General features: G+C 38.5%; 2 protein-coding genes across 3 annotated transcripts; both read right to left on the bottom strand.

Moving 5' to 3' along the window:
- Window positions 1-5,926: 5,926 nt before the first annotated feature.
- Window positions 5,927-15,424, bottom strand: aldh3a1 (aldehyde dehydrogenase 3 family, member A1). Of its 2 annotated transcripts, none has more exons than XM_022668904.2 (11): window positions 15,273-15,424; window positions 14,110-14,276; window positions 13,282-13,513; window positions 12,386-12,471; window positions 12,051-12,259; window positions 11,828-11,945; window positions 11,119-11,260; window positions 10,230-10,396; window positions 10,039-10,138; window positions 9,284-9,546; window positions 5,927-9,164 (listed from the first exon to the last, which is right to left on the bottom strand). In XM_022668904.2, exons 2-11 carry the CDS (start codon window positions 14,263-14,265, stop codon window positions 9,150-9,152), a joined length of 1,488 nt encoding a protein of 495 aa, XP_022524625.2. In that variant the 5' UTR covers window positions 14,266-14,276; window positions 15,273-15,424; the 3' UTR covers window positions 5,927-9,149. The 2 variants fall into 2 exon arrangements, with proteins under 2 accessions (XP_022524625.2, XP_049322743.1); XM_049466786.1 differs by lacking the exon at window positions 15,273-15,424 and adding an exon at window positions 15,106-15,190.
- A 3,567-nt stretch (window positions 15,425-18,991) lies between these two features.
- On the bottom strand, window positions 18,992-24,469 carry aldh3a2a (aldehyde dehydrogenase 3 family, member A2a). The gene is made up of 11 exons (XM_007245997.4): window positions 24,320-24,469; window positions 23,081-23,263; window positions 22,737-22,968; window positions 22,310-22,392; window positions 21,998-22,206; window positions 21,394-21,511; window positions 21,145-21,286; window positions 20,850-21,016; window positions 20,083-20,182; window positions 19,750-19,988; window positions 18,992-19,165 (listed from the first exon to the last, which is right to left on the bottom strand). Exons 2-11 carry the CDS (start codon window positions 23,240-23,242, stop codon window positions 19,151-19,153), a joined length of 1,467 nt encoding a protein of 488 aa, XP_007246059.3. The 5' UTR covers window positions 23,243-23,263; window positions 24,320-24,469; the 3' UTR covers window positions 18,992-19,150.
- Between the last annotated feature and the right edge of the window lie 652 nt (window positions 24,470-25,121).

Consider the following 25,121-nt stretch of genomic DNA (forward strand, 5'->3'; position numbering starts at 1 on the left):
AAACCGCATACTCTGATTTTTAGATCAGGGTGCAGTTTAAAAATTACATAAAAAAATCTAATAAAGAGAGCTGGATTTAATCTCTGTAACTGTATTGCTCAGTTGATATGATGCACTGTTAAGCAGAATGTTCTCATATTTCTCAATCTGTGCATGCATGAAAACAGACGTTATCGAAAATACATTCACAAGATCAGACTGAAGCTGAAACTAAAGAATTGGCTCGACTAAGTTTGGCTTTTATATGATGTTTGCGTCACGTCTCATTCTGTTCAGTTTATTGACCGGTTGCAAAGCAAAATTTGATTAGTGTCTGATTCATGTAACCGAGTTTTCCAATTAGCATTGGTTGGATTACTGACAAACTTTAATGTTCTGCAATTTTCAGGATTGAAGCGTATGAACAGTAAATGTACTCCTTCATCTATAGCAAGGATGCTCAAACCTGGTCCTGGGAACCTCCCACTCAGCAGGGTTTAGCTTCAACCTTAATCCAACACACCTAATCCAGTTAAAGAAGGCCGTCAGGAGCATTTGAATGTTATAGCGCCTGGGGTGATGGATCTAAACTCATTAGGGTGGAAGATGGTCTATGGAATAAGTCCTTTTTTAAACAGATAAAGAAAAGTAGAAGTGTCATGAAGAAAATGTTTATATAGACAAAATATTTACAGCTGTTCTACTGTTCTGGGACCAATGCATATGAACTTAGACAACAAGCTATATTACTGAAGTGCTGGGAACCTCTCTTCAAGCTGCCAGCACATGCCTGCTCTATAAGATATAAAGTTGTAAACCGGTCAAAAGACCTGGGTTAATACACTGGTTGCTGTGTTCACAAAGGACACTGTGCTGAACAACAAAATGAAAAGAACTTGTTGCACAGATAAGCTGGAACTTTGAATTCTAAACTTTGACTCATGGTCATCTTTTACACTCTGAGATTGTAACTATCATTTAGTAAAAAATTTAAGCTCAACATAAGTTCTGCTAGGAGACGTCAATGCTGTCTCACCTTACCTTGACCTGTCTGCAGTTTTCACCTGACCTTAAACACCTGTCTTTAGAGTGGTCCAGTGGTCTAAAGCGCTGCTACTATGAGCGGGAGGTCGCAGGTTCGAACTCCCGCTCATTCAGCTTTGCCATCAAGCTGTCGGTGCTCAGAGGGAGCAAAATTGGTCCTGCTCCCTCCGGGTGGGTAGATGGCGCTCTCTCCCCACATCACTCCTAGGTGATGTCCGCAGCACAGGGCATCTGTGAGCTGATGTATCAGAACCGAGCTGCTGCGCTGTCCTCCTCGGCAATGCTGCATCAGCAGCAGCTTGAAAAGCGGTGGCTGGCTTCACATGTATCGGAGGAAGCATGTGTTAGTCTTCGACCTCCTGGTGTGTTGGGGCATTACTAGTGATAGGGGGAGTCCTAGTGAGTAGGTTGGGTAATTGGCCATGTAAATTGGTGAGAAAATGGGAAAAAATTGAAATAAAATTATTTTAAAAAACACATCTTTCCGCTTTCCAATGCGGACAATTCACGTTTCCCCTCACCGCCACCAAACTTATCCCACGATACATTATGGTACACCATGATAACCTTAGACATGAGAAGTGGGAAATATTTAGGTTAGACTCAAAATAAAACACCAGCAAATTCTCAAACCAGTTTGTGGAAAACTTCAAAGCCTTTAGTTAATTATTTCTTTAAAAAATACTGTACCAGTCAAAAGTTTGAACACACCTTAATTTTGTTTTGTTCAAGGTTTTTTTTTATTATTATTTTAAAGGAGTAATCAGTAGGAAATGATAGTGAGTGAAATTGAAACAGCAGTGCAATTTCAAAACATCTGAGAGAGTTGTTTCCCTTTCCCAACCCAAGCTCACTCGGGTTGTCAAGTTTAGGGCAGGCACTCTAAGACAAGTTCAGTAACTTCTACTATGGCTAACAATGTTATAAACCAGCTTATGTGGATTTTATATGACACAGTCCACAGTTAGCTTTATTTTTTTAGGGTGTGGTCCAAACGGTGTTAACAGTGTACAGTAGGTTTCTGTTAAGTGGCCTGGTTGCCTTCAAGACTCTTCAAGAGCCGAGAGCTGTACTAATGGCCATTTTCCAGGGAAAACAGACGTTGCAGACTTGTGCTTGTTCTGGAATGCAGGCACCTCCTGAAGTACATGAGTCTGAAGCTCTAACACCGAGGTGCTGCAGCCTCAGGGGTCCACCAAAACTCTATGAGTCATAGCAGTAGGACTGCAATCTGTACCAAACACGACTATGCCTAAATCCCATATGGAAAGACACCAGGAGTGAGAGTGAAGTGGAGAGATGCTTTTGCGTATGCTTTCTTCCCAATGTGTGGTCGAGAGGAATGCTGAATGAGGAGTGGAAAAAAGGCTGCCAAATATCTGTACTAAGGTCACTGAGAAGAAAAATGTTTTTTTTTTTTTGGCCTCAAGGAGAGTAAATATTGAGTAAATGTAAGTCAGACTCTTATTAGATATAAACTTAAACTGGCAACACAACATTCATGTGGTTTAATTCTGAAATTATCACTTACAAAAGTGCATTAGCACAGTTAAAGCTCCAAATGAAGAACAACTCAGAAATGTTTGAACATGTTTTACTGATAAACAAATTAGACAGATCACTGCTTGGAGTAATATTAAGAGTCATTATTAGAATACTGAAAACCAAATATTTACACTATTTATTATATTAAAAGACTTTAGACAAAACAGAAACAGAAAAATTTTGCAGCTTTAAAAAACTGTTTTTTGATGAAAACATTAAAGAATTGTAGACATTTTAAAATGTTCTGTTTCTAAATAAATTTTGATTTGAAAAATATTTTAATTACAGTAAAATTTTATTATGACAGGTGGACGGCTTAAGCTTTACCATTAATATAGTTAAACATGGAGAGAACATTAATAATAAACATTAAGTAAAATGAATATTATAAATTGCTGAATATGTGTTACTGTCTTCATTCCCTTGAAAATAAAAGTGTGAAGGTTTGATGTTACTGATATCAAAGGTTACTTTCTTAAAGGGACGGGGTTATCCCAAGATGACAGGGTGGACAGGAAATTCTTGAACATGTTTAAATAGCTTGATTATTTTTTTGTGAAAATGGCTAAATAAATATTATTGACATATAAGTAAATATATTATTAAAAACATTAATTTGTAAGAAAATATGAAAATTAAAAAAAAGAAAAGCTATTTAACCATTTAAAAGAATCATTCAACTTAATCATGCACACTCCAAACATGGCAGGAAACTCACCCCCCCCCCCCCCTCCCTCCACATAAGAAAACTGTATAAAACGTACCAAAAGTACTTTAAAATGAAAGTTAGCATTACTCTATAATAATATGTAATACAAATCTTGTATGAAAAAAATGTTACACCGTGTATAACAGGCACATTATATTAATAATATTCCATCCTGTAACGCTGTGTGAAGGACTGGACGAGGAGAGCGGACGCTAACGCAAGTATCATTTATTTAAGAACAGAAACCAAAACATAAATCAAACCGAAACAGACTAAACAGGAGACTAACAGACAGACAGGATTTAACACAGCCGTGACAGACGTATAAACGCACAAGAACCGACAGAAACACTAGTGACAAAGATCCTTAAATATACACACAAGGCGGGAAGGAGAACAGGTAACACCTGGGGACTGACTAATGAGGGGCGGAGCTACAAATGGACACAGGTGAGTGGAAAAACACTGACAGAACACAGGGGCACGGGTCACGTGGGACAAACACAGAGACATGAGACAGGGCTAAGACATGACAGAAGCCTCCCCCTAAACGCGCAGCTCCCGAGGCGCGTAAAAACGAACCCCGGGGGCTGGCGGCGGGGAGAGGCCGGGGAAAACAAGAGACGAAACCGGGGACTGAAACGGAGACAGGACAGAGGACAGAGACTGGACGGGAGACTGAACGGGGAACTGAACAGGAGACGGAGACTGGACGGGGAACTGGACAGGAGACGGAGACTGGACGGAGAACGGAGACTGGACAGGGAACTGGACGGTGGACGGAGACAGAACAGGGGACGGAGGCTGGACAGGGAACTGGACAGTGGACGGAGACTGGACGGGGAACTGGACAGGAGACTGAGACTGGACGGGGAACTGGACAGGAGACTGAGACTGGACGGGGAACTGGACAGGAGACTGAGACTGGACGGGGAACTGGACAAGAGACTGAGACTGGACGGGGGACTGGACGGGGAACTGGACAAGAGACTGAGACTGGACGGGGAACTGGACAGGAGACAGGGATGCAGACAGGACAGGACTGGACAGGGGAACAGGGACAAAAACATTAACTGGGACAGAAACTAGCACAGTGACGGGGACAGGAACTGAGACACTACTGGAAACGAGTACTGGGACGCAGACAGAAACTGGAACTAAAACAGGAACAGACACAGGTACAAATACAAACATAGACGGAAGCCCAGGGCTGGGAAAAGTCAATGTCTGAGGGGCCAGCCTGGGCAGAGTTCGAGGGGCTGGAGCAGGAGACCTCGCTGGCTTAGGGACACAGGGCCTAGGGCCAAACTTTGGTCTCGGAGCAGGTACAGAGTCAGAGGCGGACGGAGCCGCGGGTACAGGGTCAGGGACAGTGGGTACCACATTGGTGGCAGGCACTGCTGGTGCTGAAGCAGACACGGAGGCTTGAACAGCTGGAGCAGACACGGACACTGGAGCAGCTTCAGCAGACACGGAGACTGGAGCAGCTTGAGCAGACACGGAGACTGGAGCAGCTTGAGCAGACACGGAGGCTGGTGCAGCTTGAGCAGGCGCGGCGGCTGGTGCAGCTTGAGCAGGCGCGGCGGCTGGTGCAGCTTGAGCAGGCGCGGCGGCTGGTGCAGCTTGAGCAGGCGCGGCGGCTGGTGCAGCTTGAGCAGGCGCGGCGGCTGGTGCAGCTTGAGCAGGCGCGGCGGCTGGTGCAGCTTGAGCAGGCGCGGCGGCTGGTGCAGCTTGAGCAGGCGCGGCGGCTGGTGCAGCTTGAGCAGGCGCGGCGGCTGGTGCAGCTTGAGCAGGCGCGGCGGCTGCAGCTTGAGCAGGCGCGGCGGGTGCAGCTTGAGCAGGCGCGGCGGGTGCAGCTTGAGCAGGCGCGGTGGCCGCTAACACCAGGACTGGAGCAGTAGGCGAGGCTGTAAAGACCGGACCGGAGCTTGCTTCTGGATCAGGAGTCGCAGAGCTGGAATCCGGCCGGGCTGGAGAGCTGGAAGTAGGTGGGGCTTGAGAGCGCGGTGGAGCTAGCAGGCTAGCTAGCTTAGCCGGAGCTTCAGAGAGCGGCTTCTCGGAGCGCGGATGAGCCACGGGAATCACACAGCGTAGCGTCCCATCCGCTGGCTTCACGGAGTACGCCGTCTCAGCCGGGAGAGTCGAGGAGCGCGGATGAGCCACGGGAGTCACGGAGCGTGGCGTCCCATCCACGGGCCTCACGGAGCGCGGCGTGGAAACAGGAGGCGGCCAGTAAACAGGTGCGGGATCAGGCAGCGGAAGGCGGGTTGGTGCGGGGAAAGGCTCCTCGTCCTCGGAGCTGCTGGGAGCACAGCCAAGAAAGTCCCACGGCTCCCGGGTAGCCTGGCCTCCTCTGTAAAGAGTACCGAGGCTAACCGCACCAACCCGTATCGCCCCCCCAAAATTTTCTCCGCTCCGGAAATCTTCCACCGGAGAAAGGGAGCGCTGAGAGCGCCGCCGCCCACCTCTTCTCCTCCGGCGCCGGGAAGTGGAGGAGTTTTCAGCCGCATACTCCTCCTGAACGCCGCGAGAGAAGGGAGTGGGTCGGATAGCCAGCCTGGATCCAAAAAAAGGATTACTTGCAGCGTCCATATTTTAGGTCGGTTCTTCTGTAACGCTGTGTGAAGGACTGGACGAGGAGAGCGGACGCTAACGCAAGTATCATTTATTTAAGAACAGAAACCAAAACATAAATCAAACCGAAACAGACTAAACAGGAGACTAACAGACAGACAGGATTTAACACAGCCGTGACAGACGTATAAACGCACAAGAACCGACAGAAACACTAGTGACAAAGATCCTTAAATATACACACAAGGCGGGAAGGAGAACAGGTAACACCTGGGGACTGACTAATGAGGGGCGGAGCTACAAATGGACACAGGTGAGTGGAAAAACACTGACAGAACACAGGGGCACGGGTCACGTGGGACAAACACAGAGACATGAGACAGGGCTAAGACATGACACATCCATCTATATGTTCTTAAGAAATGTGCTTTTGAACACTAAAATTGTTTGTTGGATCATATTGTAAAGAACGTGAAAAAAAAATGCGTAAAAAAGGTCTTGGCAGGCAAACAGTTGGTGAAGTTCCATTTTTTAACTGTTCAGATTTAATTATCGGATTAGGAAATATTTAGCAATAGGAAATATTAACTCTCAAGAGTCTTAATTGTTAGTAATTGTTAGCCTGAAGCATCACTGGGGACCTAAAATAATAAAACTAGTAAGGCAGCACCCCCTGCTGAAGATAAGAGGGGATGCACTGAGAAAGTTAAGACATTAAAAAGAGCTCACAGTGCATTCTGGTGTAGATATATGAGGCCATCTGGTGGCTTATTTTAGCTATTATTTAATAATACAAAAACAACCTGTAAAAAAAACACTGACGGCTGGTTGGCATGAACAACTTTACAGCAGAACAAGCAGCCCTTTGTGGCCGTGTTCCAGCGAACAGTACAACCAGCTTATCTCCAAAAGAGCGTCAATACAAAGACCCCTGTGCTTTGCACAGTAAACAAGGAGAATGCTGACAATACAGTATTGTGAGCTGCAGATACAGTGCCTATTCAGTTGCATTCTGTCTCCATACTCTACTGTTAACTGATGGACAAGTCTGTGGTGGTTAACAGTTTCAGTTACATAAACACCATAGAGGTAACTACACTGTGTGCACATTTATTTGAAAAAGTTTATTAGCCAAATTTTCTCCCCAATTTACACGGCCAATTACACAACCCACTCATTAAGACTCCCCCTACCACTAGTAATGCCCCAACACCAGGAGGGTGAAGACTAGCACTTGCCTCCTCATGTGAAGTCTGCCACCACCTCTTTTTGAACTGCTGTTGATGCAGCATTGCTAAATACCATCACAGCGCACTCGGAGGAAAGTGCAGCGACTTGGTTCTGATACACCAGCTCACAGACTCTTTGTGCTGACCGACATCACCCTTTGGAGTGATGTGGGGAGTGAGTGCCAACTACCCGCCCAGAGAGAGCAATACCAGGTCTGCTCTCTCAGGGCTCCGGTGGCCGATGACAAGCCACATGAACAGGATTCGAACCGACAATCTCCCGATTATAGTGGCAGTGCTTAGCCCACTGGACCACACGGAGCCCAAAAATTGCCTCTATAAAGAAGCATCAGACTGGAACGATATTCAGAAAGAAGATAAAGGTTGTAAAGAACAATAAATAGGTGTAAGTGGTAGGCCCAAGGGGTGAAATGGGATTGGGCCTATGACATTATTCTGGCACAACTACCCACCAAGCTTCAATCCTGTCAGTTAATTCCTACTGTTTTGACTGTAACTGTAATTAAGTCAATATTACAAATAGCATTTTAAATATTTGGCCTTTCGGAAATATTCAGTGATCAATATAGTCATTTGTTCTTTTCAGTAAACCATGGAATCAGTCAGTTTCTTGATTTTCCTCATCAGTTATTGCTGAAGCAGCAACTAACGCTTCCCATATGCAGGTCAAAGAGGTGCAGTGTTTTCCCACACTGTAAATCTCATGTTGGAGAAAAGTTCATAAGTTCTCAATAGGATTTAAGTCATGAGGAAGGAAGGATAATAATGAGATTCAGGTCATTTTTCGGTCAAATCTAAGGCCTTTGCTGGCTGACAGCCATGCAGTGAGGTACTTGAATGCATGTGTATGGAGCATTCTCCTAATGTTTAACTTGAATCTTATTCAATACTACATGTACTACATGTACTGTATCTCTGTTGGTAGCTTTTACTTCTGGACACTCCAGATATACTATATGTACAAAAGAACTGGGACAACTACACAATAATCCTGCTGATTTCCCTGCTATTACAGACCAAATAAACATGGTAATTAACAGGTGATTTAAATCTTGTGTGCTTAAGCAAGAAAAGCACGTAACTGTGCCAAAATGCAAAACTGTGCCCTCCAGGAAACACCTTTTTAACATGGTCTTCCTCCTCACGGCCGTGTTGCTGTTGTTCTAAAAACACTTTAATTTTTTTATTATACACTCAAAGCTGATGGCAGCTGACTTTTACAGTACCATGCTGACATTTTGTGAGCTCTTTAGAAACACCCCTTCTTTCACTACTGTTTATCTGACTGCATGGCTTGGTGCTTGATTTTGTACATCTGTAACAATGAGACTGAAGAAAACATCCTAATTAAAAAAAAAGGTTAATAAGTATGTCCCAATACTTTTAATCATATAGCATTCATTCGAATTCTAGAATATCATGGAAGGATAATGAGTTCCTGGTAGCTTAACATTGAAGTAATTTGTGTTTTTTACAACGCTGTTGACTGTTCAAAACAAACTCTGTAACTGCCTGTTGGTCATTCCTAAACAGTTTTGCTGTTTTAAGAGTGTTGCACACTTTGAAAGGCATACTACATTTTGTTTTCATTTTCAAGTCAGGAAAATATGTCTTTTGGAACATTTATATAGGCAATAAAGCTGTTTAATAAGTATGCATACCTTAATATAAGGTGTTACTTAGCCAATCACCCTTTTTCATTACACAAGTATAAACAGTATTACATAGAAACTATTAAATTCGATAAGCACTTAAGGTCATATAAATTGAAGTTAAATGGTGCACACAGCATACAGTTATTTGATTGCAATTAGAAAACAAACAAAAATGGATAAGTCAATTTTCAAATGCAAAATATACAGTAGGCTATACATTTAAATATTACATCAACTTAAAAATTAGCTCACATACAAATTTGGCACATTTTTAAAAATGAACATTTTGTCATCAGTGAGGTACAATTTCTAATATATATATATATATATATTTATATATATATATATATATATATTCGTTGTGTTCTTCAGACAGGAAAGATTAGCGCATCTTCAGGCCACTGGATCCTGGATTAAGAAACAAAACGGAATTTTCATTATAAAGCCTTTTCTTTATTAACACTGAAAAATCCTCCTTTGTGAGACAAGAATGACTATTTCTTTTTAAATCAGTAAGATTGTTGTACCTTGAGAAGAACTATCAGTAAGGCAATCAGGAGACCCAGTGCAAGCATGGTAGCGATGACGGCCCAGGCACAGGTAGCCTGGGCGCAGGTGCACAAGCGGCTCGTCATGAAGAACTTGGCCCTACGCAGGCGGGACGGAGTCAGGGGAGGGTAGCGGGCTTTATTTAGACTTTCCATCGCCAATGACTTGATAAGACAAGCACGGTGGTGACTTAACTGGTCAAAGGTGTGCTTTCCATGATATCTGCCCATTCCACTGTTCCCTGTCAAGAGAGAGAGAGACAGACAGATATTCAATACACTGGCTAAGTGCCAGTTAACAACCCGAAGGTTGGAAAGTTTCACAGCCAAGAGATAATTTCTTTATCAGTAATTAACATTAATATTGCTCCAGTTCTGATACTATAATATCTGAACCGTGTGCACTCTAGTTACACCACTGTAGTGCCATAAAGAAACAAAATATCCATGATTAAATAAGAAAACAAGCAGTTTAAAGGTATTCAGGGTAGAATTAGGCAATGCTGCCACACACATTGTATACGTATTTTTGACAGTGTTCAATTTTTAACCATATAAATCTTAGTTTTTAATATATTGTGAACAATTCATGATAAACTGACTAATAGAAATGCTTTAAAAATAACACTTAATATTTTTTACCTTTAATGTAAAAATGTCTTCCAATGAAAATTAGGCAAAACTGACCACACATGTGTTTTCTATATTTCAGTGTTTCCAGCAAGCTGACCTACCTACACCCCCAAAAGGCAACGAGGTGACTGTATAATGCATCATGACATCATTAACCACGACCCCTCCGCTCGTTGTCTCGTTCAGCATTCGCTTGATCACCTCCATAAAAAGAAAAAGGTGGCAAGTTACTTGTGAACTGTTTTGTTCACCCTAAATTCAACAGAAGTTTTATTAGATGCACATAAATTACCTTTTTATCAGAAGAAAAAACATAAAGAGCCAGTGGTTTCTCCCTCTCGTTGATAAAATGAATAACTTCACTGACATCACTGATACTTATTATCGGTAGCACAGGTCCAAAGATCTCCTCCTGCATTATCCTGGAATGGGGCAAGACATCCCTTAGAACAGTAGGTGCTGGTGGAGTAGAAAAAATATTTTATATGAGACAGTATATAATAAATATAACTCTAAAAAGAATTCACTTCTTAAACGTTTTCTACTTTTATTGTCTTTATAAATGGAATCATGCTCAATATAATTGTACTTTTTTGTTAGGACAAAAACAACTTTTAAAGTCAAAATATAAACAGTGTTCTACAAATTAATATATTGAATAATTATAAATATTTTAATTAAAATAAGTAACTGCATAAATATTTAATCCCTTGAAAGTCAGTTTACAAAGAAGACTCGGTTCTTTGATTGACATGAAGGGGGTGAATATTTGTGCAGAGATTACAGAGATTTATATATATATATATATATATACTTTTTTTTTGTCAAAATATTAGTGTTTTTTAATCTAAGTCCTGGACCCTCCGTTCTGCATATTTTAGTGGTTTCCCTGTTAAAATACATCATTACAATGTTTAACTTGACTTGTTATTGAACTGATTAGTTGAATTGGGTGCGTTAAGAGAAGGGATAGCAGGAGATGAGCAGGGCATAGGGGCTCCAGGACCAGGTCCCATTTAAAAAAGCAAAGAAAACTGAAAATATCCAAGATAGGGAATACCTTTTATAGGCATTGTGTAGATAATAACCTCCAAACCATTAAATTATATTAAATGAATTATTGATTAACTGTTAAACTACCAATTACAGATATTTTCTCACAAATCATTTTATGTACATACCAATATAACACTGGGTTTTATCACTTCCTCCCCCAACAGCCACAGTGCATCCCTCCATCAGGGTCAAAACTCGCTCAAAGTGGCGCTGGTTGATAATGCGGCCGTAATCAGGAGAAGTTTGGGGCTCCTCACCATAAAACTCCTAGAGTTAACACAGACAGTGGATCAATGTGTTAACAATAAATACAGTCATGCATGCATATGCATGCATATGTTTGCCATGTTTAATATAAAACATTTAACAAGCATCTTTAGTGTACAAATAGGAGATGATAATGTAACATGGCTAACAAACACTGAACATAAACAGACAACCAAACCTTCATTTATGCACTTTAAAAACCTTTCAAAAGGCAGGCAGACCTTAAACGGAAACCTTTAAACAATTAAATCATCATCTGCAGGTTCCCTGTTGTTTTACTCATCTACATTCATAGTGGACCACAAGAAATGTGTGGCTCGAAATGACAAACAATACTACGCTCAAGCTAAAGGTTTTTCAGGGGGTTCAGGTGAATTTTTGGACATGTATACATGATGAGTTCAGTGTTTGTTAGCAATATTAGCCTAGCATCTCCCATTCGAAACTTAAACGAAAACTAATTTTAGATCCAACCCATGTTTTGTATTAATTTACTGTATCTGCGGTAAGTGATAAACCATGATACATATATGTTTGCTGAACTATTCCTTTATGTATTGTACAAACCAGTAACGTGAGCCGTAACTCTTCAATGACTTTGTTCTGGATACTAGGATGACAAAGAATGTAGTCTGGTGCGATGCACGTCTGGCCACAGTTAGCAAATTTCCCCCAGGTAATTCGACTAAGAAAAAAATGATAGATAACATGAAGCAATCATGAAATTAGGAATTAGCAAAGAACTACAGCATTAATGTTTATTAATATGTTACACTGGAATATACATTACCGGCAAGCAACTGCTATGTCACAGTTCTTATCAATGTAACAGGGACTTTTTCCTCCCAGCTCCAGAGTCACTGGTGTGAGATGTCGTGCAGCAGCTTCCATAATCAGTTTGCCCACTGTGCTGTTTCCCGTATAGAAGATGTGGTCAAAGCACTGCCTCAGAAGCTCCTGGGTTTCTGGAACTCCTCCAGTCACAACAGGGTACATCTCCTAAAAGATTTTACAATTAGTCTAGATAGCCTGCATAACTGAAGATGGCATCTTTGTGGATTCTTTTCTAACTAGCCACAAACAGAGAACAATTAATGGTGTCTGTATGAATTATGTGTTATGCACCTTATCCAAATAATGAGGAAGCAGTTGTTTTAGTAGACTGGACGAGTTCTGGCTCAGTTCAGAGGGCTTCACCACAGCAGCATTACCTTACAAAAGAAGGGCAAGAGTTATTATCGGGTCACAGAACAGCACAGTAGGTTTATTACACAATAAATCTGACTCATTGATTGTTTCTCCTAAATATCACTGTAAGGATTTGACTGCATTCAGCAACAGGAGTAAGTGAGCTCAGGATGCTAAAAGATCACCATCCCATCTTGTACTCAACCCTTCATCCCCAGTGTTGGGTGGCTTAAACCCCTCTATCCCACTTCTGGCACCAGGCACAGTGCCAGAAGATTCATGTTAATCTGCCCTAGAGAGTCTTATGCTATCAGAATTCTTCTCTACAGGAATTAGAAAAGCGCTCTGGGGGTCTTATGGAGATCATTTCTTTTTGTGGTTGTGCTGTTTGCATTTTAAAGATGCCAGACAAGACAATCAGTGGCCCACCAAATGGGCGCTGAAATCTCTGTGCACCCTAAAAACATCTGCCATACAACTCACCGGACAATAAAAATAACCTTTTCCATTTTTTTGGCCTTAGCATAAAAATCTCAGCATAAAAATATTTGTAATAAATGTTTTACTATTAATTTTAATGTGCATTTTTTTAATTTACAAAAACCTGGTGGATGGAAATTCCAAATATTACTGTAAATTGCTTAATTTGGCTGTCAATTAACTGTTTACAAATAAATATGCATGTTTTCCCTTCTCATGAACACTTAAAATAACTTAATGTATGTGATTGTTTTGTAAGGTGTTACAATAAACCCACACTAATTACACCATTTTAATTAACTGTACTGAAAATGAACAAAATCAATAGAAGGAGAAAAAGAGCCTCTGTGTACCTGCTGCTATGGCTCCTATAAGCGGCTGTAATGTCAGAGCCCAGGGATAGTTCCAGGCTCCAATGATCAGCACAACACCCAAAGGCTCAGCTTGAATGTAAACATCATCGTTTATGGTAACCAGGCTCTTTCTTGCAGGCTGAGGGCTCGCCCAGTCACTGAGCTCTTTTTCAGCCACCTTGATTTCATGCTCCAGTCCAATCAGCTCAAAAAGTGGTGTATCAAACTCACTCTGTGAGAAAAAGTGAGAACGGATGCACTTTTCATGGAAATATAAGCAATTAAACATTTATGTCATTTGGCTGATGCTGAGTGCAAATGTGGGTGTTTTTAATCAAGTAAATAATGAACATAAACAAATTTTAACCAAACTTAACCACTTTTCAAGCGATTATACATACAGACATATTTCCAAAGTCATAACAAAATCAAATTAGTTATAAATGTGTACAGCGGCATCGACAGACATATAGTTCTATGTGCAATATTAGCTATCGACCCAGAATTCTCACACTGATGCATCCCTTATACGAAGTGGTTACTCTAAGATATTTTCTTTCATTTTGTGCTGACTTAGTATCTAAAAATAACGACTTATCTCAAAATATTAGGATAGCATCCGCACACCCCACATCTAAGAAGCAGGGTTGTACGCACAGTGTGCATGTGCTGCCAGGATAGCAATGAACGTCTGACTGTTGTCGGAGTTTAAATCAGCCAGTGGTGCACCTGTGTTATCCGTTGCCAAGATAGCAATATGCCAGGACTGTTAGTTACCCTGTAGATGTCTTGTTTAAGAGATGCTAATGGTGGTGGACTGTTATTTACCCTGTTAAGGTCCTGTTTGAGAGCTGCTGTGATGTCCGCTTGGTGCTCTGTGATCAGTCTTAGCAGAGCTCTGAGCTGCTGTTTTCTGTACTGTAAGGGTCTCGACCTCCCAGAACTGAAGGCTTTTCGAGCTTCATCCACCGTCAGCTTCTCCATTTCTCTCGATCCTGGAAATATTTTGTCACAGAATATAAATAAATGGCCTTTATAAGTGACCTTAAAATAACCATAAAACTTTGCATTACAGTCGTTGTTCTGAACTAGGGGTGTGCCATATCATATCGTGCGCAATAATATTGCACATTTTCCAATACTGCAAACTTTATTATACACTATAATATGGTGCCTTTATCACCCACCACTAATTATTACATCAGGGTACTGTTTTTAGCAAAAGAAAATAAACACAGTTTACAATGATATATCTATTAGAAACAGATTATATCTGTCCAGAATTATTTATTTTTCTTTAGTCCTGGATATATGGAGATATTTAGAGTGCATTATTAGTATCATGACATTCTGGATCACTGACTTATGTTACAAATCTGATAAAATTTTTGTATGTTTCAATATCTCGGTTAGGGGTGTGCCATATCATTCCGTATGGATTGATAAAATTTAACATTAATTTTGTTGCAGTAGTGTATTCTTGAAATGTTTTATGTAATTCAGTGTTTTGTCATATTGCCAAGAGTATCAGTAGCACGAAAATACCATGAAATATCATGAGATTATTTTAGAGCTATATTATCCACCCCTATTCTGAACTAATAAAGCTAGGTTAGCTAGCTAGGTTAACTAACCTAACTAGCTAACGGTCGTGTTAGCTAACTGTCTCTATTAACTGAAACAGATTCCTCTGTTGCAGCGTTAGTTAGCGTTAACTGACTTAGCTAGCTCAATTTCTTTCCAAAAACCATATCCTTACACAAAATACTACAAACCCCGTAACTATAACGTAAAACACGTAAAAAAAAGTTTACATTTACTTACAGTAAGCTCTTGGTCACAAAAACACCCAGTATGTTTACATTAGCTAGCCATGCTAAGCTCGTAGTTAGCCAGGCTAAATAAGCTGCACTCTGTCGCGCTTTTACTGGTAAAATAATCACTTTTAACAGTTTTTAATGATCTAAATACACTGAAATAGCTGTACTTACGGTAGTCAGTGTGAGCTGTGGTGGTGGTGAGTCTCAGAGCTGCTAAACGCCACCTTCAGGGAGGGCTGAGTGAACACACTGCAGGTATTTATGGCAGGTCATTCAGAGGGAGGCGCATCCAGAACAAAGCCCTGACTGTCAGTCACCGCAGTCATGGACAATGAACACCAGAATCACACACAGTATCTCTTGTTTTAAACAACTTTAATACAAACAAATTCATACGAACATCTTGTCTAGACTTTCAGTAAAAGTACAGCTTCTACTAAAAATAACAAACACGCTCGCTCTCTTTCTGATGGTTGATGCATTTTCAAATTTTCAAATCAACTGCAGACAGATTTCAGAGGTGGCAAGTAATGATGTATAAGTACTTTATTACTGTACTAAACCTAGATAACAAAATGGCCTTGATGCTACATTATGGTTTTATATGTACCGTTTATATCAAACTTTACAGCTCTGGAAAAAAAATTAGAAACCACTTGAGTTTCTAAATTAGTTTCTCTAATTCTGCTATTTATAGGTATATGTTTGAGTAAAATGAACATGGTTGATTTATTCTATAAACTGAAGACAACATTTCTCCCAAATTCCAAATAAAAATATTTTAAAAAGATTATTTGCAAAAAATGTGAAATGGCTGAAATAGAAAAAGATGCAGAGATTTCAGATCTCAAATAATGCAAAGAAAACAAGTTCATATTTATAAAGTTTTAAGTGCTCAGAAATCAATATTTGGTGAAATAACCCTGACTTTTAATCACAGTTTTATGCATTTTGGCATGTTCTTCTACACCTGTCTTACACACTGCTTTTGGATAACTTTATGCCACTCAAGGTGCAAAAATCCAAGCAGTTCAGCTTGGTCTGATGGCTTGTGATCATCTATCTTCCTCTTGATTATATTCTAGAGGTTTTCAATTTGGTAAATCAAAGAAACTCATAATTTTTAAGTGGTCTCTTTTTTTTCAGAGATAGATGTACCTTCTTATAGCCTGTGCTGTGGTCTCACATTGTATTTGTGGAAAGCACATTTAATCAAAAAGCATTATGAGTGTAACTCTTAAAACATTTTACATCTACTGTATGTTTTACCCACTACATTCTCAAAACAATTGTTTTGATTCGTCATTGCATTGTACCATAGGTAAGGCTGTCTAAGCAAAACAAATTAGGCTTCTACCTGCAGCAGAAGTTGGAATGTCTTAATATTTAAGACAATAACTATTGATAGGTGAAGGTAAGAAAAAAAGTTTTTTTTTTCATTTTAATCACTCTTTTCTTTTCAATTTTGTAACAATTTTGCAAACACCAACGGTAAGATCAGATTGTATAATGCATCCAAAGAACACAGAATTATCATAAAAATGACATTTTGGTACCAGTGCTGGTAAGTAGTGCATACAGTTGGAAAGCACAATTTACCTTCACCTTTATGAGGCTCACTTTACTGTTAATATTTGTCCTGTTAATTAAAGTGCCTGAGGTGTTTATCAGACTTGTGGAGGCGAGGCTACTCAATCAGATACCCTGAGGACCTTTACTGATTCGCTGGTAAAGGAATGATTTTAATCTTCTATTTTCCTGCTGCTATAATCAGTGTAATCATACACACCCGCCAAGCAGATTAACAGTTTTTAATTTTGATCCATTTTGCTAATAATTTCCATCAGTTTAAAATAGTTAATGATTAGTTGTGTAATAAGGGCTGGGTTCTCAAAGAAAAGAGCACATAAACTGTATCTTTACCACCAGTCTCTAAAAAACCTGTCAATAATGAGAAATAGCTGCTCTCAGTCTAGAAAAAAACTCCATTTGATTTGTTATAACTGAGATACCTAAATATATCTAATACAGAATTATTATATGTTTTTAATGGTCACATTTAGTCCAGATTATTAGTATTAAATCAAATGGTATACAACATTTACCATCAATAACACGAATACAGAACTTAACAAACAATACTTGCCAAATTTAGTCTTTTACTTAGGTTAGATTTAACATTAGATAAAAATCTGTATTATACAGAAAGTGTTTACATTTATATTTCATACAGAGACAAAATGGAAAAACATTAAAAAAAATAAGTTTTACCTTTCAAACATTTAGATCTGTGTTTAAAATTTTTGTAATACTTAAATTTAAATAAAAGTCTAAATACAGCAAGCTGGTGTTTTTAAACAGTTTTACTTAAGTATGACATTTTTGCATGCATACCTTTTCTGCTACCTAATTACTCAATACAGGTGTTTGATTCTCTTCATTGCCTTTGCTGTATAAAATCAAGCAGCTTGCCTTTATAAACAACAATGACATACTTAATGGTTATATAGATCTGACTGAACTCCAGTGTGTTTCTGTAATAGGATGCCACTCTTGCAACAGATCGGTTGGTGAAATTGTATCCCTCTTAGATTTTTCACAATTTACTGTGAGTGGTATTACTGAAGTGTAAAGTAACAGAATGAGCTTCTGTATGTGTCCCAATACATTTGTCTACATACATAGTGTATCTGTAGATCCTGCAATGACATTCGAGTATGGTCTGATCTGGACTTGTTTGCAGTTGTTTCACTTGTAAATTAGTTTCCTGATAATGGAACCGTTGATTTCTAATTGTTTTCTTTTCTTTGTAAATCCATTTCCATCTCATCTGCATTTATAATCTTCTTTCAGGAAACTCTTTGGACCTTGCATTGGTGATCCCCACACTGTTTAACAAAGTTCTAATGATCTGTAGACATTTAGCTGCCCATAAGTAACATTTTTAGCATTTAAAACATTCATTAAAAAGTGGGGAAATCTGGAGCGCAGGTTTCTGTTCCTGGTAGGAACTAGATTTGGCAACTCAGTTACATTAGCTGTTCGCTGTTCACTGTTCCACAGAAATTTCCTGAGAAAACTTGCTCAAGATCCTGATCAGATGGCCTGGGCTCAAAAGAATGTATTACAATATTTAACAAAACATTCGATCTGACAAGGTTTAGGCCTGTCTCGATAATTATGTTGCTGACATGTCGTATAATATATGGACACAACCTCAATAACTGTGTTTACTTAGTTAGGGGAAACTTATTAATGTGAATGAGCCAGTACATATGCCCATCCAATCCAATCCAACTTTATTTATATAGCACTTTATCACTTTCAAAAAAAGTAAAATAAAATAAAGTAAATATCAATATTAGAATGAGATATAAAAATAAAAACAAAAAAAAGCACAAATACATCTATTACAGCTATTTGATTTTATGTTTTATCGTTGAGTTCAGAATATTTAACTATTATTTTCAATGTCTGAATATTGATATCAAACTGATATAAAACAAACAAACTGCTCTTTAAAGGGATGTAAATCCATTATAATGCTATTGTATTGTCATCATATCATTGGCATAAATGTGTTTATTGCAATTATTTTTAGACAAGTATATCATTCACAAAAAAAAAAAAACATTTATCATGTCAGGCCTAACAAGAAATGCCAAAATCCACTATTTACTTTAGTCTCTTTTACACATGAATTTATATTATTGATTTCAATGGGCTGCACACAAAAAATAATCATTCTACAAAGCATGACTATTCAGAAGAGATTTACAAAGTATATTGCAGCAGACCTGATACATTCAAAAAATATTTAGGACAGATCTCTAATACATATATATTATAATATATATATATATATTACATATATATAATATATATATAATACATATATAATATATATAAAGAGTATGTTTAGTTAGTGTTCAGAATATAAGTGTTATATAACACGATTTATTTTTTATCAGATAAAACATAAACCTATTGTAAAACTTTATCACAGAGGAACCATATACAGCACCTTGAGCGAACCCTGCCAAGCTGTCTTATCGCAGGAACCTCTGCAAAGAACACAACATTAAGATTAGCTTACTCTAAACACAGGGCCAACTCCTATCAAGAGAAAGGGGTTCTTGTTACAGATTGCTGGCTAACAAATAATGACGAACTGTCTTTGCTGAACCCCCACCCAAAAGATAATTACTGCAGGAGGGTCCTACAGCATTTGAGAGAAACTAGTCATGCCTAGACACTTATATCTATTCAGTTTCTATGCAGTTAGTGTTCACTGGACCTCTTTTCCAAGGACAGTGACTCATTGTGGAAAACTTTATCATATGGCCACTCATTAACTTAAATCTCTAAATGTTATCTTAGCCATGACATTAGCATCACTGATGGGTACACTGAAAAACACATATTTTTTATCTACAATGGGATCAGATTGGATATCAAAATATAAATCTTTCTTTTAAAAAGTAATCAAATCAAAAGTAATTAAGTGTATTTGTAATGAAATGTTACACAAACAAACAATTAAATAAATTTACTGAGATCAGAGATGTCCATAGCTGATTAACAATAAATTGTGATTTAAGATAATTGTTGGGGAAACTGAAATGAATAAAAGAAAGAAGATCCTTACTTTTACCACGAAAGCTGCCAGTGCTACCAGCACAGCAGCATGTGCCAGCCGGCTCCAGCGGCTTAAGTTCACCTGCTTCAGGAAAAGCACCCGAGCCCAGTTCAGTTTTCTGTCAGAATGGGGAGGGTAGCGCATCTGGTTCACCCTCTCCATGTTCAACTTTTTGATGAGGCAGCCACGCAGGTGGCTCAATTGATCAAACGTGTATTTGCCATGATAATGACCCATTCCACTGTTACCTGTTGGCGCGAGAGCAGGAATTTGACATTTGAGAATAATATCTTATTCACATATACGTGTTAAGCCCAACATTTCATAATGCAATATACTTACCAACACCACCAAAAGGCAAGTCACTGAGGGTAAAGTGAATGAGACAGTCATTGGCTACTAGTCCTCCACTGGACGTCTCTTTAATCATTTGTTTGATTACCTGTAAGAGAATGCAATGGTTAGGGTATGTGGTAAAGATCCAGTATAAAACTGGGCTGTACAAAATCTTTTAAAACAGCAATTATGCAAAAAGCCATACTGGTTTAGTTTTCCATTATTTTAATTTCTTCTTCATGGTTGCCCATGATAAGTTACAATTAGGTTTAAATTAAAGTATCCCTTTATGTAGGAATGCCCCAATCTGATCCAGTGATTTAAGAACAGTGCTAATCTATGCATGTTATAAGGATTGGATATTGTTTTTACCACTTAGCGACTATGAGTTGTGCTCAACATTTATTAAGCTTTTTTTTTGGCATGTGCTCTTCAAATAAAAATAAATTTACAATGATTAAAAAAAAACACTTATTCAAAAAATTGTATATGTTATTGGCCACCAATTAATATAAACACATTGCAAATGTTGCTAATAAACCTAATTTGAGATAACTTAGATCATACCTACATTATATATTTAACAACAAAGGCTAAAAACTGCATCAGTCCAGAACAACACATATACAGCATTACATACCGTACATTTAATTATACAGACACCAAATTAGACTTAAGGTGCTTAGATTGGTTTAAGGGGCATAGATAAACCTGAATCAGTACATCAATGCCTGTAAGTGCATAAAATCTCCAATTTCAGCCTCTTTAATTACCTTATTACTGGAAGAGAAAACGTAAAGTGCCAAAGGCTTCTCTCTCTCATTGATGAACTGAATGGCTTCATTCAGTCCATTTACAGGGATAATAGGCAGTACAGGCCCAAAGATCTCCTCTTGCATCACCTTTGAGTCTGGAGTCACATCCCTCAAGACAGTGGGAGCTGATGTACAAAGAAAAACAAATGACAGCAGCGGTTTAAACAGATTTAGTCACAGTCTTTTTTAATTTATTAGCGCCCGCAATAACCTGAGTTATTCACTGTCTGCTTTTACCAAGGTGACTACGCACCAATGTAACATTGGGATTCATCGTTCTCTCCTCCTATTGCCACTTTGCTTCCGTCAAGCAAAGCCATTATCCTCTTGAATTGTCGCTGATTGATGATGCGTCCATAGTCTGTGAAGGTCTTTGGGTCATCTGTATAAAATTCCTGTGGATTTGAATATAGAACGTGTTTCAGATGTCGTGTAAAATAAGACTTGTGGCTTTGACATGCAGAGAGACAAAAAACTGTCGCTTTCAAAATTATTTACTAACCTTAATGCACTTCCGGATCTCCTCCACCACTTTGTCTTGGATGCTGGGTTCACAGAGGATGTAGTCTGGTGCGATGCATGTCTGGCCACAATTAACATATTTCCCCCATGTAATACGACTGCAGACAAAGAAATCATGGAAACTGACAAAAAAGGCCCAATATGTATGACATTTTCTGCTTTAAATAGAGGTATGGAACCCAATAGTAGGCAACAGCAGACAAAAACAGCATGCTGTAACCTTAGCGTTCATAAAAGAGCTTCGTGACCAGAGATGGAGTAAAATGTAAGTAGATGTTGGAAATGCGTTTGATAAATAGTGACAGCTTAGAGCCCAGAAGGACTCTGGCTAATTTTCTTTTGAACAGGTTAGCACTGAGCTTTAGCTGTCATAGCACTCCTGAGTGGCCCTACTGTCTAAGGGCAGGAGACTGCAAAGCTGATACACTGCAGGGTTTTCTCGTAGCAGTATGTAGGTAATGTGGTAGATAATGCCTTCTGTATATTCTTGACACTGATACAATTTTACAGTATTTATTTGTCCAATACTGTTGTGTTATTTATCATAATGATGAATAAAATGCATTAAGATAATGTTTAGTTACCGGCAGGCCACTGCAAGATCACAGTTCTTATCAATGTAACAGGGACTTTTTCCTCCCAGCTCCAGAGTCACTGGTGTGAGATGCTGTGCAGCAGCTTCCATAATCAGTTTGCCCACTGTGCTGTTTCCTGTATAGAAGATGTAGTCAAAGCGCTGCTTCAGAAGCTCCTGAGTCTCTGGAACTCCTCCAGTCACAACAGGGTACATCTCCTGAAAGCATGAAAAGATATTTTCAGTGCAGTCAATGCTGGGCTACATCATGCTAATGCTGATGATAAGACACATGTGACAATAACAATGAGAAATGTTTTACCGGGTCCAAGTAGAGAGGCAGTAGCTCCATGACTTTGGCTGTGTGAGCACTGACCTCAGAGGGCTTGATCACTGCTGCATTACCTACAAATCAAAAAGTCTGTTACTATGTTAATTATATTTGCTTTTTATTAGTCCATTTCATGGCAAATATAATATGAGAATGTTTCTAAACCTGATAAAACTTGACATCAGTACGATTAAGGGTGGTCGATAGTTACATTTAAAATCCACCTAAATGCATTTAAAAAATCTATTTAAACATTTAATTGTAATTAAAATATATTAGCCACTGTGTTATGTACTAAGCAAAAATAGTTCTGTTTCTGTTCCATTATGACCTTTTGTATGACTTGCTATATTTTCCATGTAAAAAGCATATTTTTGTGAAAAGGAAGTATGGCATTTCTTAAATTATTTTGTATTACCAGCAGCAATAGCTCCAACAAGTGGTTGAAAGGTAACAGCGAATGGATAATTCCAAGCTCCAATGATGAGCACAACGCCAAGAGGTTCTGGCAGGACATACACCTCATCTGAAATGGTAAGAAGGTTTTTGTCCACAGGGCGAGGGGATGCCCACTCTGAGAGTTTGCTGATAGCCAGGTTGATCTCTCCCTCAAGTCCAAGCAACTCGTAAAACTTGGTTCCATTCTCACTCTACACAAAACAAAATACATTTTTGCTAAATACAGATTTCTAACATATTTTTTTTACATTTTTCATGTATAATAATTAAACAATGCAATGATAAAAAGCTTGCTTAACTCACCTTGTTAAGGTCCTTTTTGAGAGCATCAGTGATCTCCTTCTGTTTTTCTGCAATGAAGCACTTCAGCTTTTTCAGCTGCTGGATTCTGTAATCGAGGGGTTTAGATCTCCCTGTTTGAAAGGCCCTCCTGGCTTTCTGAACCACTAGCTGCTCTTGGGACATTGTGAGTTTGTGAGGTTGTGCCTAGGAGCATATGTGAGTAAAGGAAGGTTATGCGGTTATGGCACAGGTCTAACACGGAGGCATATAATTACAAGAACAAGCTAAATTAAGATCACAGCAAGACTTGAATGAAATGCACATGTAAATGAAATAGCACAAGAAAATGCTTTAATACAACTATAATAAACTAATACAATGGAGACTGCCCAAAAAACATAAAACACAAAAATGCCATGGTTAATAAAGATGAGTTTTGCACATTCTATGGCAAACAAAGCACTTGAAAGTGCATGGAAAAGAAGAGTAAGTTATACATATAAACACTTTTTTTGATGACACAATAAAATAAACCAGTGTAAAATAGTTTTTGATCATTTATTTAGGTCATATTGTGCTTTGTTGCTATATCTACCGGGATGTTAAAAATGTTCAGTGTTTAATAAAATTGTATTGTTGTAATAGCTTTTCTTGGAAAAACTATACAAAAATAAATTAAAGCTATGTAAGTCATGCAGGGGTGAAAATGTGACAACATATAAAAATATTGTGAAATATTATATTTACTATTCATTATTCGACTTTATTTTTTTCAAAGCTGTATAAGTTATAGTACATGCAACTGCAACAACCCATGTTGAAATGCTTTTAATTAATTAACAATAGACATTATAACAGAAGCAGCTTACAGTGACCATCACAACGTAAACACTGTTTCCTAAAAAACAATAGCCAATAAAAACATACAAGTGCCTTAAACATGCTAGTTAACCTAGCTAACACTATGTAACTTGTAACTAAAGGTTTATAGTTCATCTCAGATACAGGCTGTAGTGTCTCTTAAATGTTAAATGCTAAAATAATAGCAGAGAATTTACCACAATGTTAACTTGTTTACCACAGTGTAAACAAAGCTGTATATCCTGCTTGTGGATCTTTCACTCAGGCAAACTTCAGAGTACAGACTGATTATACACAGATTAGTTAAATATAATATAACACACCGTGTATATATAATAACCTCTGCTTCTAAATACACTCAGCAGCAATATCATACAATAAAAAAATAACAACATTTACCTCAATAAACACAAACTGAACTCATTTCTGATCAAGGGCGACTTTTGTTTGGGAGCGTCTTCTTCAGTTTTCAGCGCTGCTGAAAGTGACATGCAGCACAGTGCCCTCTGCTGTTAGTCATATTAATACAGAGGCAGCTCGGACTGACACCAGGCCCATCTGATCCCACATAATCAGAGCTAATCATCCTAAAATGAGGGTCAATATCAATATCAGTATCATTATTTAACATAATTAATTCATTAGTATATTTTGGTATACATAAGTGTTTATTTATACTTTTTCTATAAAGAGACACTAATAGAAAAAGAGTCAAATCTCCACATGTAATAATCTTTATGGCACATGTGTAATACCTTTCTGCAAAAGTATTACTGCACATTTATCTTAAATCACACATTTTATTTTCTCCAGGACTAATGATTTTAGTATGTAAACTTATCTTTGCATTAATAGCCAACTTTCACGAAAAGAACCACAGCCACCTTCTTTAACTGTATGGAAATTATTTTTTAATGGAACACGTGTTCTATTCTTTTAACCCAAAATATAAATTATACTATGAAATGTGGAACAAGGCAGTAGAATATTTAAACCTAATTGATTTTTAGCTAGGTTCCATTTCCTATACTTCTGTATTGATTGTTTTATTTATTTTCTAGAATCTTTTTAATAACACTTGCTTATTCTCCTTGCTGTGCTATCATTTTTTTTGTTTGCTCATTTGTTGTGATTGACTAATGTGCCATGTTCTGTTCCTGTACACTGCAATTACAGTAAAATAAAAAAAAACCCAGAAAGA

The sequence above is a fragment of the Astyanax mexicanus genome, chromosome 18 (genome assembly GCF_023375975.1).
Source record: "Astyanax mexicanus isolate ESR-SI-001 chromosome 18, AstMex3_surface, whole genome shotgun sequence".
NCBI lineage: Eukaryota > Metazoa > Chordata > Actinopteri > Characiformes > Acestrorhamphidae > Astyanax > Astyanax mexicanus.

What these genes read in the sequence shown, in the direction of transcription:
- aldh3a2a (XM_007245997.4), bottom strand. Translation starts at nt 23,242, where the DNA reads ATGTCCCAAGAGCAGCTAGTGGTTCAGAAAGCCAGGAGGGCCTTTCAA. An exon ending in TGAATCCCAATGTTACATTG is followed by an intron (nt 21,017 to 21,144) that starts GTGCGTAGTCAC and finishes TTTGTACATCAG; the next exon opens with CTCCCACTGTCTTGAGGGAT. An exon ending in TTTTCTCTTCCAGTAATAAG is followed by an intron (nt 20,183 to 20,849) that starts GTAATTAAAGAG and finishes ATTCTCTTACAG; the next exon opens with GTAATCAAACAAATGATTAA.
- aldh3a1 (XM_022668904.2), bottom strand. Translation starts at nt 14,265, where the DNA reads ATGGAGAAGCTGACGGTGGATGAAGCTCGAAAAGCCTTCAGTTCTGGG. An exon ending in TTCCTCATTATTTGGATAAG is followed by an intron (nt 12,260 to 12,385) that starts GTGCATAACACA and finishes AAAATCTTTTAG; the next exon opens with GAGATGTACCCTGTTGTGAC. An exon ending in AGTTACGGCTCACGTTACTG is followed by an intron (nt 11,261 to 11,827) that starts GTTTGTACAATA and finishes TGTTAACTCTAG; the next exon opens with GAGTTTTATGGTGAGGAGCC.